Source organism: Coenobita brevimanus, chromosome 97 (genome assembly GCF_032717465.1).
Source record: "Coenobita brevimanus isolate Jiangsu-jjx chromosome 97, ASM3271746v2, whole genome shotgun sequence".
In the NCBI taxonomy this organism is placed as follows: Eukaryota; Metazoa; Arthropoda; class Malacostraca; order Decapoda; family Coenobitidae; genus Coenobita; species Coenobita brevimanus.
In genome coordinates, this window is record NC_137050.1 from 7,487,771 (window position 1) to 7,502,448 (window position 14,678).

The 14,678-nt window shown below is 43.2% G+C and overlaps 1 protein-coding gene across 1 annotated transcript; it reads left to right on the forward strand.

The window, feature by feature from the left end:
* Window positions 1–927: 927 nt before the first annotated feature.
* LOC145413795 (protein unc-93 homolog A-like) lies at window positions 928–12,086 on the forward strand. The gene is made up of 8 exons (XM_080283448.1): window positions 928–1,024; window positions 2,225–2,480; window positions 5,042–5,285; window positions 5,397–5,520; window positions 6,327–6,540; window positions 7,314–7,467; window positions 9,482–9,749; window positions 11,821–12,086. The coding sequence occupies exons 1-8, from the start codon at window positions 928–930 to the stop codon at window positions 12,084–12,086; spliced, it is 1,623 nt and encodes a 540-aa protein (XP_080139574.1).
* The last annotated feature ends 2,592 nt before the right edge of the window (window positions 12,087–14,678 follow it).

Below are 14,678 nucleotides of genomic sequence, written 5' to 3' on the forward strand. Positions count from 1 at the left end.
TAAATTTATGTGACTACATGCTAGGGAAAGGGATGAATAGGGTAGGTAGTCGGGAACCAAAGTTCTCCAATAATTTTTCTATTCCATCTGCGTCACACTTACAGCTTGTCCCTCACTATCGCACTTGATGCATTACATCAAAGGAAACTATCTAAGTACAGAGAAGAGAAACATAACAAGTCTCTTTCAGCATAAGAATATTAGCCAGCAGAGGGAAGTGAGAAGCAGAAAAAGAGCAATACTAGGTGAACTGTTATTCTCAGCTGTAGCCTACGTATGGAGACAGACCAGATTGTGGATGCGGAATGGGGTGAAAGGGTCGAGGACAGCTTAGCTAGGCCTTGCCCTTCCCTGCCCCTTCCTGCCCTGTCACTCCTTGTCCTATCTTGCTCCTTCCTGCCACGTCCATCGTTGCCCTCTCTGATCCCACCAAACCGGCCCTGCTTTGCTCTGCTCTGCCTCACTGTCCCGCCCCCTTCTACCCTGCTCCTCCGTGTCCCTCGCTGCCCTTTCCAACCCAGCCCAGTCTCCCTACCCCTCCTTACTCCTCTCTTCCCAGTGCCCATACCTGCAGTATATTTCATATCAGAGACCTGGTTAGGCATGGGGGAGTCAGAGAGGGCTGTTGAGGGGTGAAAGGTCTGCCGGTGAGACGGGAGGGAGCAAAAAATAATTAGCTTCCGGCCATGTACTTTTACCCCCTATGGTTATTCTAAGCACTCTTTCCTCGACTTCTGCCCACGTCTCATGCTGTTAGGACGTGTGTGTGTGTGTGTGTGTGTGTGTGTGTGTGTGTGTGTGTGTGTGTGTGTGTGTGTGTGTGTGTGTGTGTGCGTGTCTGTTTTGGATTTGTTCTGTAATGTTTGTACGCTCTCTCTGTCTCTCTCTCTCTCTCACTTTCTTTCCTCCTCCCACAGAAGCATCACCATGGTTAAGGATCATCAAGAGGAGAGCCCCAATCCCACAGCAGAGGTCCCTGGAGTGGCCAATCCTGTCTTCATTCACGACGAGGACTTAAAAAATGGTTGGTATTCAGAATACACGACTTTCATTTTAACAAACACTCATGTCGGTTATTTTTCTTTTAAGTCATTTTTAACCATTTTTTTTTTTAACTGCAATCCGGTGGCATATGACCGTGGCTGTTGCGCCACCATGAATTTTCACTCATTAGTCAACCAATCAATCATTCGATCAATCAATCAACCAATCAATCATTCGATCAATCAATCAATCAATCATCCATCATTCTGGAGCAGTGTAGCTCTTCTTAGGATAGAAATATCGCTGGTATAAGTACCGAAGCACCTCCTTCTTTGTCGTATACTTTGGCTAAGCACCTCTCTTGTATGTTGTTTTTATCTTCTGAATATTGACATTGTTTGCATCGACAACGTAAAAGAAGGTACTGGGGATGTAACAGGCAAAATAAATAGCTAAAGAAGTGTTAGGGAAGCTCCTGAACGAAAAAACATAATTATGGCACATAAGTCTTTTTTGGGTGTGCGACTCTTAGTGGAAAGATTAATTGCAAAGTTACTGTATTTATAGTTTTCGTATTTACTTGGTCTAGATTTTCATCCCACTGGCAGAAAAAGACAATACTCTGGCTCTACGTCCTTCGTGACTAGCATCATATTCTAGTTTTGAAGTAAAAGAGTATTGCACTGTTGGCCACGAAGAACCGTATTCTCCAGGGTTTATTTCAATATGCGGCACGTCAACTCTTTCAGGTCGTCAAAAAATCTGACCTGTTTTACCCTCGTTACCGCCAGACGATATTATTAATTTATGGAATATCTGTGAGTCATTTATGGGCTACTATGCTCTTTTGAGCTGTTTTCAGAATATGGAGGTTAAAATTATAAAATAAAACACTAAGGAGGATGTACTTGACCTCCCCCTCCCACAAAAAAAAAATATATATATATAAAATATAAATTAAGGACACGAGTTGCCACCCTAGCCTGTCTTGTATTCTTAGTTACGCCTGAGTCATTATGTTATTTCATCCCATATTCGTGATATTGCCCTCAGAATAAAGCTGTTCTATGGTCCTTTTTTTTTTTGGGGGGGGGGCAAGGAGTGCTGGAAGATATTTTAAGAACTGACTTTGTGGGGACACTATTTATTAACCGTGATTTGCTCTATTCATTCTATTGCTTCATAGGTTTTGCTACTTAGTTATATTTTTATATTCCGACTTTTTGCCTTTCAATTGCAGTCTCGGACAATGGGTGCGCGGAAAAAGACCCAGAGGGCGGAACCGCGGGCGTGGAGATGAGCATAGTGACAAGCGGAGGCAGGGGCGGGGGCCAGGATGCGTGTGTGTGCAGCAGAGTGAGCATGGACGTGGGCGGGAAGGAGGCCAGGCAGGAGAAGCTGGCCATCCTAAAGAACCTGGCAGTGATATCGGTGGCCTTCGTGTGTCTCTTCACTAGCTACAACGCCGTGGTCAATCTACAATCATCACTCAACAAGTAAGACTCGCCAGACGCCATGATCCCATAAGGGGTGGCCATATGTCTTTCAGTTAGTTGTTTTAAGGGGAGGGGCATTAACCCTCAGCCAACCCACTTGTTGACACGGAAGGAATACGTATGGATTGGTTATATGGTTACCACCCAGCACTGTAAATGGTTTCCTGGCTTACAGGAAGCCATTAGGCTTGTCACCCAATGTAAAGCCACTTGAAAAGGAAAGAAGAGTAATATAAAGCGACAGGAAAGATAAGAGGCAAGGAAGGCAGAAGCAGAAAAAGAATGATAATGATGAAGGAAGTAGATAGCACTACATCAAGTGAGTGGATGATGGTCGCAACCACCTACCACAAGATTCGCTAAATTTAAATCGCTGGCGTAGGAGACTTAACTGCTCGTTTTCCTTTGTGATGTATAGCATTTTATGTCTTCATATTAACTTGTACAGTCGGCCACAGGAAAAAGTATACATCTCTGGTCCCTTCTTGGAGGATTTTAATAAGTAACACTGCCCTGAACAGCATCAACAACTGAACGGAAAACGATCAACCTGAGCTGTTTCCCTTCCTATCTGATATCAAAACATCAGCCGAGAAAATGCTATATTTTTTGTGTTTATACTTCTCCTTTTGTATACTTTTTTCCTGTGGCCGACTGTACCTTTCTATCAATCTTTCATTAAGTTTTAGAGGCCAGGGACTAGGTTACTAATTTACCTGGTCCAGGCATGTAATACGAGACTGGCCAATTGAACTTCCCTGAATGGCATAATGTGACCAGTAAGCCCCAAACAGTCTTTTTCTTTTCTTTCTTTCATCTTTTTTATCGCCTTAACCCAACAGACCACCAGCCATCCATTTGGCTATATCTGCTTACCATCCAACGCAGGAATGGTTTCCTGGACTAAAGAAATAATTTGGTTTGTCACTGTGTGAGGTCATCTGAAGATAATACATCAAATGAGTTACTTGTGATTATATATCTATATCTATCTATCTATCTAGCTAGCTAGCTAGCTATATCAATATATACATACTGTTTATATGGAGAGAGAGAGAGAGAGAGAGAGAGAGAGTATACAGATTATTTGTATATCACTACTGCGACAGGTAAATAGGTTGAAGCAACGAAGAAAAGATCGACAAGTTACCTTACACTCACTGCAGTGGTGGCACTGTATAGGTGAGTGGGTCCCTGATAACCTTGCAGGGCTGACGGTTCCCTGCATGACCTTGCTGCCACCACCTGAGGCAACACACATTCTCTCCCTCTCCCTCATTCTTTTCCTACTACCCCCACTCCCACTTTTACTTTTCGTACCCTTGCTATGGCAGGTAGAGTTCATTCCACCATCCCCACTGTCGCCCACCCTTTCATTACGGTGTGTGTGTGTGTGTGTGTGTGTGTGTGTGTGTGTGTGTGTGTGTGTGTGTGTGTGTGTGTTGTAACCCCTTCAGCCACAGAATGTCATTTTAATTTTTTCTTGGTATCTTCAGACGATTCTATATTCAGATTTGGAGAGATTTTTTTATTTTCAAACTGGGGTGTTAGATGGAGACTTCATTAATCCCTATAGTAGGTAAGGTCTTTCCCAAGCTGAATAAGAGCGTGTGAAGATTACAAAAATGAATGATAAAAAACACGATTACAAAAATGAATTATAAAAAACACGTCTTATTAATGCCTCTTTTTTTTTTTTTTTACCCACTTTCTGGATATGAGGCAGCTTTGGCGACCCATGATTTATTATTTTTTTTTACCGGTAATATATTCAGGTTGATAGAGACGTGGTAAAATAAATAAACGATAAGATGACGTGTACACTGCGAACTAACTTAGCTAGGCGGCAACTTTACAATTGTTTTGTACGTTTACTTAATACTTACTCCTAATAATCATAGTTAGGATTAATTATCGTCGATGGTTCGTCTAAAAGTAAGAGTATTCATGCGTGAACTATCTACACATACAGACACACTTCACCTTGCCCAGGTCAAAATAGGGATGTGATTTCATTACGACTTGGCTTGGCATTCATATCATACCGTTTAGGAGTTGTGTCACTGAGAACCATTTACAGGTTTCAATCATTTTCATGCCCCAGAAACAGAGGAACTCATTCCGTGAGAGATGGATCATGTCGTAACACCACTACAGCCTAACATGCCTCAGTATAAGCATATGTGCCGAAATACACGACAGACCACTCCGTGTGGATATTGCTGTACTATACAGAAAAGTTAGGAGAGTCACTGGACTACTCCTACCATTACACTCCTATGGTTTGGCGACTCACGGGATAAGAGACGGTGCTTTATGGTAATATCTCGTCGTTCACCCCTACCCCCGTGCACAGAGACCTAGGAATCACTGTTCTGACCAAAACATACGCGGCTACCTTCGTGCACCCTGCATGTGCTGGGGAGAAGAGGATGCGACTTGATTTTTCCATTTTAATTATTCCATTAGCTCACTGACTAAGATAACGTGTTTCTCTCTCTCTCTCTCTCTCTCTCTCTCTCTCAATTCGATCTTATTCATTCATGTCACCCTTTACCCAGAGAACTAGGAACCGCTGCCCTGATCGCCACCTACGCGGCTCTGGTTGTATCCTGCTGCCTGCTACCCTCGTGGACCCTGCGTGTGCTGGGGGAGAAGATGACCCTGCTGGTGGCGTCCATGTGCTACATAGGGTACATGGGTGCACAGTTCTACCCCACGACTGCTACGTTGATCCCCACCGCCGTGCTTATAGGGATTGGAGCTGCCCCCTTGTGGTCCGCCAAAAGTACTTACGTTACAAAGGTTGGTCGAGAGAGAGAGAGAGAGAGAGAGAGAGAGAGAGAGAGAGAGAGAGAGAGAGAGAGATTGCTGCTCGGATGCTGCTGCTGTTGCTGACGCTGTTGTACCCGGCAGGTGGCAGAGAGGTACGCGGAACTGACAGGCCAGAACTCAGAGGTGGTCATCACTAGATTCTTCGGCATCTTCTTTCTCTTCTTCCAGTCAACCAATATATGGGGAAACATTATCTCTTCTTCAGGTATCGTTATTCTTATTGTTGTTACTTTCATCCTCATTTTCGCTCTTCGGCACTTTCTCTCTCATCTTCCAATTCACAAATGTATAGGGAAATATCAGTCTTATTCAGGTAATCTTTCTGTTTTGTCTTTAGTCCTGTATTTCTGTATTTCAGTTAGTTTCTTCCAGTCCATAAGTATACAGGGCAACATCATCTTCTCTTTAGGTTATCATCATCATCATCATCATCATCATCATGATTACTATTATTATTATTATTATTATTATTATTCATGTAGCCAGCTATAATATGCGACAGTATCTTCTCTCTCTCTCTCCTTATTTCTAAATCCTTTCCGCCCCATTTATCATTGAAAAACAGATAGTGATGATGATGATAATGAAGAAGATGATGATGATAATAATAATGATGATCGTACGTGAATAGAAGTATGATTCATTTACGTCGCGCATTGTGATGAAACCTCTCCTGTGTGTGTGTGTGTGTGTGTGTGTGTGTGTGTGTGTGTGTGTGTGTGTGTGTGTGTGTGTGTGTGTGTCCTCTCCTGTTTCTTAATCCCACTCAACCTAGATCTTTATGTAGAGGTCAAGGACGGCAGTATCGAGGACTTCTTTTCTTCCCCCCATCCATGTGGTTTTTACTGTTCTCTTTCCCTTACACCGGTAATTTTTGTTTTAGTTTCTTCCATATAATTTTACCTACCAAAGAGAGAGAGAGAGAGAGAGAGAGAGAGAGAGAGAGAGGAGAACAAGAACAAGAAGAACAGGTAGGAGAAACTCTAAGAACAATAACTAACCCTCTCACAGTTCTGTCAATTGGAGCCGAGGAGAGTGCTGAAGAAGACTCCTCCATGGCGACGTGTGGTTTTCACTTCTGCATCAGCGGCAACAAAGGCAACTCGACCGCCCTTAGCCACGAAGGGCGCCAGCTCACCTCCCAGCAGTATATAATCTTCTCCATTTTCCTTGCCTGCGGGTTGGCCTCTTGCTTCTTTCTGGTCTTCCTCGATCCGCTTACTAGGTGCGTAGTTTGATTTTTCCCCAACTCAAAGCTAGAATGGAGTGCATTCTAAATAGGGCCTTCATTTACGTAGCACAGGCCCATTTTTTGCGTTCGTTAATGATGCTCCATAAAACGCCTTTCATATAAGTGTATTTCTGCAAATGGTTCGTTAATATTTTCTGTCATGGTATTTACTCACTCTATATTAATACCGAAAATACATAAATAAATTGCTTATAAGATGAAGATATGGTTTAATGTGGTAAATACATTGTGAAGAATAGGAGTCTGAAAGCCTCTTAAGATGAAGAGAACACGACCTTGAGTTCCCAAGACCGGGCGGGGGTGTGGGTGGGAGGAGTGCTCGTATGGTCTTAGTTCCTCCCTCCGTTCCTCATTTACTGGTACTTCCATTTTACAGCATTATTTTTTCTCCAGAACGAACGGTGATAGGGATGTGGAGTGAGCACCTTGTATATCGGTTCGATCCCCAAGGTTTTCTGTTGGTGTATACCGTTATGGGAAGCTGCTCTAGATCATGGTAGCTTGCTTGGGTTTCTGTACCTCGTAGGGGGTCATATGGGGGTGACTTATTTTACATTACTCGTTTTTTTCACATTTTCGTCAGTATCTTTTCCTCTATGCCTTTTACTCAAGTTTGTTTCACGTTTCCGTCATCATCTCTTCCCCCACCCTTCTCTTCTCTCCGTTAATACCATCCTTTACTATTCTTCAGCTCCTCTCTTTTCTCCAACCCCTCCTTCTTTCACTATCGCGTTGTTCCCTTGCAGGTTCGTGAAGGCGGGTGTCGGTGAGGAAAAGAGCTACAGTGAACTGATCGTGGCCACCTTCACCCACATGCGTCACCCTTACCAGCTTCTCCTCCTCCCCATCACCATCTGGTCTGGCCTTGAGCAGCAGTTCCTTTCAGCTGATTATACTGCTGTGAGTTGTGATGGTGTGGTGTGGTGTGATGTGATGTGGTGTGGTCAGGCCAAGCAGCAGTTTCATCTGACTATACAGCAGTGAGTTGTGGTGTGTGCTGTATTGTGCGGTATGGTGTGGTGTCTCAGACCTCGAGCAGCAGTTTCATCTGACTATACTGCAGTGAGCTGTGCTGTTGTGTTGTATTGTGTGGTGGAGTATGGTGTTGTGTGGTGTGGTGTGGTGTGTTGTGCTGTGCTGTGGTGTGGTGTGGTGTGCTGTGGTGTGGTGTGCTGTGCTGTGTTGTGATGTCGTATGGTGTGGTGTGGTGTGATGTGATGCGGTATGGTATGGTGTAGTGTAATGTGATGTGATGGTGGTAGGGGTATGTGGTATGAAGTAATGTGGTGTGATATGGTGTAGTCGGGCATCAAGCAACCGTTCCTTTCCGTTAACCATACCACTGTGAGTTGTGGTGGTGGTGCTGTGGTATAACGTGCAGAAATATGGAGAGGTGTGGTGTGATAAGGCGTGGTTCTTCTCATCTGAATATGCCGCTGTGAGTTGTGGTGTGGTGTGGTGATTCTGTGGTGTGGTATGATTCTATGAAGTTACCGACACCCTTATGAGCTGTAGTGAACGTGGTGTGGTGTATGGTATGGTTCTTCTCAACTAATTATACGCAGTGAATTGTGATACTTTACTGTGTGATGTGGAGTGATGTGTGTTTTTGAGTGGTGTAGTGATGTGTGTTTTGTGTGGTGCAATGATGTATGTTTTTGTGTGTTACAGTGGGGAAAGGGTGAGGTGGTGTTTTTGATGTGGTGTACTTCATTACTTCGTTGTAGTTACTTTTTGTCTGTTATTTATGTCTTTTTGATGCTGAAGTAGATCCTATAGACTTCAAACGTGCCATATGCAAAATTAAACTAATAATGAAGAGGTGCCAATCTGACGAAAATATCGCGCAACTGACATAGTATCCCGAAACACAGTATACTCCCTTCAGTTTGTGTATGTATGTGTATTAATTCGCTTGAGATCCACTGCAAGACAAAACGCTCTTTGTGGAAGAAGAGTGAAAGCCAGAATATATTTTGTTTCCTGTAGGCCAAAAACGAGTAAGTAAAGGACAACTGTTTACTCGTACTGTAAACTTTGTCATCGGTATGAATCCACAGAGTGAACATATGCTATAATATGCCGTAAGGATTACCAGCACCTACTCATAATGTCCGCCACAGCTGGACTCCATACCGTTGATCGAGAGGGGAATGCGCTCTTCGTTACTCCTCTAAAGCTACGAAGTTACCCACCTGTAGATAAGTGCCCATAATCTGAAAATCGCTGATGATAATTATTTAGAGGGTTGTGCAGCTGCTGCCTGCTGGCCACCTCTGTATCTGTAGTTTGTTGTGGCCGCATTAGTCGTACAAGTTTATGAAAGGAATGATTTCTTGGCAGCACGAGAGTTGATCATAACAACTAACAGTAAGTCTTGGTCAATCACAACCCAGATTTCACTGTAGAATCCATGTCATTGTGGTGCAGCTTGTTAGGATGACACTGTTTCATACAAACTCCACATATAAATTGTACGCTATGATTCTAAAGCTTGTGAGGTCACACAGCTGAGACCCCTTCAAGTAAATGTCAAATGCAGTGTCACGCGAGTGTTTAGATGAGCAGTACTGAAACAGAAAGACCGTTGTACGAAATCACAAAAAAATAAAACTAGCATGCAAGGTTGTAACAATGATTGCATTAATTATGATATTTCCCCGTCTTTTGTTATCCCTCATGACTACGTGACATGTAACCTAGAGGTCACAGGCTAAGCTACGTTGAGATAGTTTAAGGGACCTACAGGGTGAGGATTACAACTGGCTGTAGTCAGCGCGCGCGCGCGCGCGTGTGCGTGCGTGTGTGCGTGCGTGCGTGTGTGTGTGTGTGTGTGTGTGTGTGTGTGTGTGTGTGTGTGTGTGTGTGTGTGTGTGTGTGTATGTACTAATATTTCTGCTACGTCTTTCTTCAGGCCTACGTGACATGTAGCCTGGGAGTGCACAGGCTGGGCTCCGTGCTGATAGCCTACGGTGTGAGCGACTCCCTGTCCTGCCTGGCTCTCACCTCACTCATGAAGAAAGTGGGTCGCATCCCCGGCTTCGTCATCGCCTTCCTCATCAACCTAGGCCTCATCCTAGTGTTCGTGTTCTGGACTCCTCGTCCCGAACACTCCGCCTGGTTCTTCGTCTTCGCTGCCCTCTGGGGAACGGCCGATGCGGTGTGGCAGACGCAGATTAATGGTTAGTTTTGTAATAGTGATCTACTGTCTTGTCTGGCTTTTTTTTTTTTTTTTTTTTTTTTAAGTGCTGTCCACTCAGTCCACGAATAAAGGAACACGGCTTGTAAGAAATATCGTTGGGAAAACTCACATTCATGTTAGGTGGAGCTAAGCATGTCTTCTAACAGTCGAAGAAACATAGTTTATGTCGTCACAGCTGTATAAAACTTCGAATTCGATCAGACTCTTGGGGAAAGTTTTTCTCGATATTCATGTTCATCCTGCGGTGGCTGAGTTGTTAGCATCTCTGACTGCGAAGCTGCCAGCCCGTTAACGCCAGGGTTCGAATCCTGGTGAGGGCAGCTGGGGTCACTTGACGCAGGTGTCCATCCTCCCTTTGTGGGTTAGTAAGTAAGGTGAGTACCTTGGGTAACATCTAAGGGAGTTAGCTGTGGTGACCTGGATGACGCAGTGGCCTTGTATCCCAGGTTATTGGGTTAATAACTCGCTACATGCTCAGATGCCTATGTTACGGAGATGAGCACCGCGGCTAAGCGCCTCATGGCATATGCTTCCACCTTTACCTTTACATGTCCACCCAGCAGTAGCCTATACTGGGACCTACATCATTTTTACACTAACTTGGCCTAAAACTGTCATTCTCGATTTTCAGTGTTGAACTGTAACAGTAGACTGACACTGAAATATGGGGCTGATTATGAAGAAGTGCTATGGAAAGAATACCATTGTCTTTTTCTTTCACTAAACTGCGAGAAATAAGCTCCAGAAGGAGTGAAATCTAGGTCAATTAGTGTGAAAGCAGTATAGTAGTAATATCGACTATTGCGAATCGTATTCAGTGGGGGACTGGAACTTAACAAGAAACTGATTGTCTGCCTCAGTGCCTGATGATTTCTTCTACTGCTGCCGCCAAGAAATCATTGTATCTAACTTCATCTTCTTGCATAGTTTACAACGGTGCTAGTGATCAGTTTTAGTGTACTCTAGAAAATTTTGGAAGAAGGATCACGTGAGCAATCGACATCTTGTGATATGAATGGACAAAAATTCATGTGTATTGTGTATCTGACATAAAGACCCTAGGCTCAGAGCAGCCAGAGACGTGACAATTCCCGCCATTGTAGTGAGTTTGTCGTCCACCCAGCCACTGTAAACACTTAATTCTTGTGAAATGCATGGCTGGTTTAATGTTTACTGATGTGCCTATAGAGCCTGGGATCAATCAACTATACAAGTCTCGAAACTTAATAACGATTAAATGTTTCTTTTTCTTGTCAACTTAGATTTCATAGAACTTTTTCCTAGCGGTTTATTCTCCACATTATATTTTATATCTTTCTGTATGTTATTGTAAAATGTTGATATTAATAAACTAACATGCATACAGTGTAACACTCAAAATAAGTTGCTACGGAAGGGTTCTACAAAGTCTCCCGCGCCAGCTAGACGGTCCTATGGCTGCTAGAAATGTATACTATAAGGATTTCTGATTACTTCAACACGATGACTTACTGTACTTCTTAATTTTAGTCTAGCTACTAACAGACTATTTGTCTGAGTTAGGTGGACATATTTTATAACGGAATGACTAATGGACGCCATATCTGTCCGCTAAAGTCTCCCTTAAGCTGAATAATAACTTTTGGACATAAAAAGAATGAAGTGAAGGGAATAATATGACACCGTCTAATCTGACATTGTCTGACACCATCTAACCTAACCCCATCAGACACCATCTAATCTGACATTGTCTGACCATCTGATACCTTTAATCTGAATTATCAGACACGTTCTAAATGAAATTATCTGATACCATCTAATTTAACACAATCTGATGCCATCTGATCTGTCAATGACACCATCTGATCTTGATACTATCTGATAACATCAAATCTGACACTGTCTGACACCATCTAATCTGATACTATCTGACATAATCTAGTCTGTCATTATGGCACAGTCTAATCTGACACTATCTAACACCATCTTATCTGACACCATCTAATCTGACACTGTCTGACAACATTTCATATGTCACTGTCTGACACCATCCTTACTGTCCACCTGAACAGCCTTCTACAGCGTCATCTTTCCCGCCGACTCCACCCCAGCGGCCTTCAGCAACTACCGACTGTGGGAGTCCGTGGGCATGATCATCGCCTACGCCTCCAGCACCGTCCTCTGCGTGAACAACAAGGTGACCATCCTATTGGTCTTCATGATGCTGGGGATGCTAGGATACGGCGCTGTGGAGGTCATAGAGAGGAGAGGTGGCCCAGTCAAGGATAAGGAGGGCAGAGTGGTCCCTGTTGACGAGCTGGCTACCAGGTGTCTCTGAGTGGTTATATATTTCATGAAAGATATTCACAAAATTTATATGGGGCTGACGAGAAGCATACACATGGTGATGCTGTGCACTTTGGGTGAAACAGCTGCGGCTTCCACCCGAAAGCCAAACCTCTTCGTATTTTCCTGCACCTCAGTGTGGGAAGGACCCTGATAAAGCGTTGTCTGCAAGGGGGTGTTGCATCCCTGCACGGTGTGTGTGTGTGTGTGTGTGTGTGTGTGTGTGTGTGTGATATATATATATATATATATATATATATATATATATATATATATATATATACACACACTGTATTTTGCTCTTGTACGACCTTCCGACCTGTGGTCGATGGGTCTGCTCGGTCTGACAGATTAGGATTAGGCAACAACAACAACTTAATTTATATTATATATGGCAGTCCTGAATAAGCCATGTCTCTGAATGGTTGTATATATCAGACTTTCTGTATATTTTGTATATACCTCAGTCTTGAATGTGCCATGTGACTTCGTTCATGTGTAGGTTTGATGTGGTGTTTGTTTTTACCTACATCGTATAACGTCATTGTATGAGCCAGTGCATTCTTTTGTATTCTGCAAATATGGACTGATGACGCTTTTGTTTGCAATGAACTTATTTTGTGAATATTTTCCCCTGATGTCATATTACTGAATGAGTGTACTGTATTGTATCTATAGGCGCAAAACATAAAATGACATGACATTACCTGTGTTTTAATGTATTTGTTATGTTTGTAGATAAATAGATCTTACTTGTCAACAAGTGAAATGTGTCACTGTCCTCGGGATTGCTGTTGATACATAACACAGGGGAGGAAGAATCGCCTGCAAAATCTAAATGTAGTCCCTCCGCCTCCCAGCTATGCACTCTACAGCCAAACCAATTTTAGGGAGAGATGACCCCCGGAGGGGTTTTGATCAACCACGTCCCACGACACCGAGGTGGTTCGGCGACACAACTCTGGGTGGGAAATAAGTGAAGCTAGGAAACCATTTCAGGCGTAGAGCTTTCGTCAGCGAGAGGGAGTAAAGGACAGGCAATTAAGGATATCGTTTGACATTTTTCTTTACGGCACAACCAGTGATGCAGCCAGGATAACGAGGGGGGGAGGGACACTTTAAACCCAAGCAGCTGTGCTCATTGAGACTTTTTACAAAAACTAATATTCAATGTTACAGTTTTATTCTGAGGCATATTTTGCATCCAGCGTTTATATATACGATGCATATTTGTAATATTTAAATAACAGGAGCAACATAAATACTGTAATTGCCAAGTATCACACTAGGCCAGAATAATAAATGCATGCTTCCGAGGATGGGATCCACACACAGTTTTGTAACTTAAAGGGTAACGTTACTGAGGGGCTGTCATATTCCCTGTCCCAGAAAATTTTGTTAAATACAGCAGTGACGTAGACTTGGGCGTTCTGGTGATAGGCCATCTGGAGTATGTAACGAGGTACCTAAAGGATGAGATTTAGACGTGTTATGATATCGTATTCATCAATATACGTGATCGTAACTTATGGGAGGAGGGACTACCTCCTTGTGTCCCTCTCAGCACCGCACAACTACGCAAATGGAAACAACAAAGGGAAAATGAGAAACCGTTCCAATGGGTGGTTATATTGACTGAATACATAGAAAATGAGGCCTACAGAACTGACTGCTACAGAACACAGTTGGTAACACATTCTGGCGCAGTTGTGATGGCGGCGGCGGTGGTGGTGGAGTGTGATGCAGGTGAAACAACACACGCACACACCAATGCCCGCACACACAAGCACACCCACACACAGTGCAAGCCACTACTACACTGGAGCCAACACCTGCTAGCATCTTTTTACGAGGACACAACAAAACTGCCACTAGTCTCGTTTTATAATACAGTGTTGCTGTTCTTGCATACACGTTTTTATTATTTAATTTGCACGAGATTTGCGAAACATGGCATCTGTGGATAGTACTAGACAGACAGGCAGTTCGCTGGAATACAGCTTATAGTACAGCTTATACAGTACTGAGATAGGAAGGTAATACAGTAGTACTACTTGTAATGTGGAAGATGTATACAGCACGGTAGTTCTCGTGAAAGGGCGACGATAGAATGAACAGTTAGGCTCAAAAGCTCCTTCACGCCGTCTCTTGGTAAACTATATTCTTTTCACATTAGCTTGGCCTATATTTTCGGCCTGTTGCAGCTTATATCGCGTACCTGAATGAAAAAAAAAATGGTTCTAGTACTTCTTCGTAACTAGAATCGCTTCCTTGTGTTAATCTACAGTTACAGCTCAGGTTTCAACATGGAGATGGCAGTTTTCGGCCAAGTCAGAGTGGAAGGAGTATTATCAAAACCAAGAGGACTGGAGAGAAAATGAACTCTTGCTAATCACCAATATTCGAATCACTTGGAAACTCACCCCAGTAGTTCTGGATCCTAGACGTTAAAGAACTTTCTACCAGAACTGTACACGAGACAGAGAGAGAGAGAGAGAGAGAGAGAGAGAGAGAGAGAACGATAAACACTCTAATATACTAGGTACTTTTCAGTTTTCATAGATGTACATAAATTTACAATAAT

Excerpts from the sequence above, each read along its gene's own strand:
- LOC145413795 (XM_080283448.1), top strand. The coding sequence starts at position 928 with ATGGTTAAGGATCATCAAGAGGAGAGCCCCAATCCCACAGCAGAGGTC. Across the intron at positions 5,521-6,326 it reads AAACATTATCTCTTCTTCAG|TTCTGTCAATTGGAGCCGAG; the intron begins GTATCGTTATTC and ends ACCCTCTCACAG. Across the intron at positions 6,541-7,313 it reads TTCCTCGATCCGCTTACTAG|GTTCGTGAAGGCGGGTGTCG; the intron begins GTGCGTAGTTTG and ends GTTCCCTTGCAG.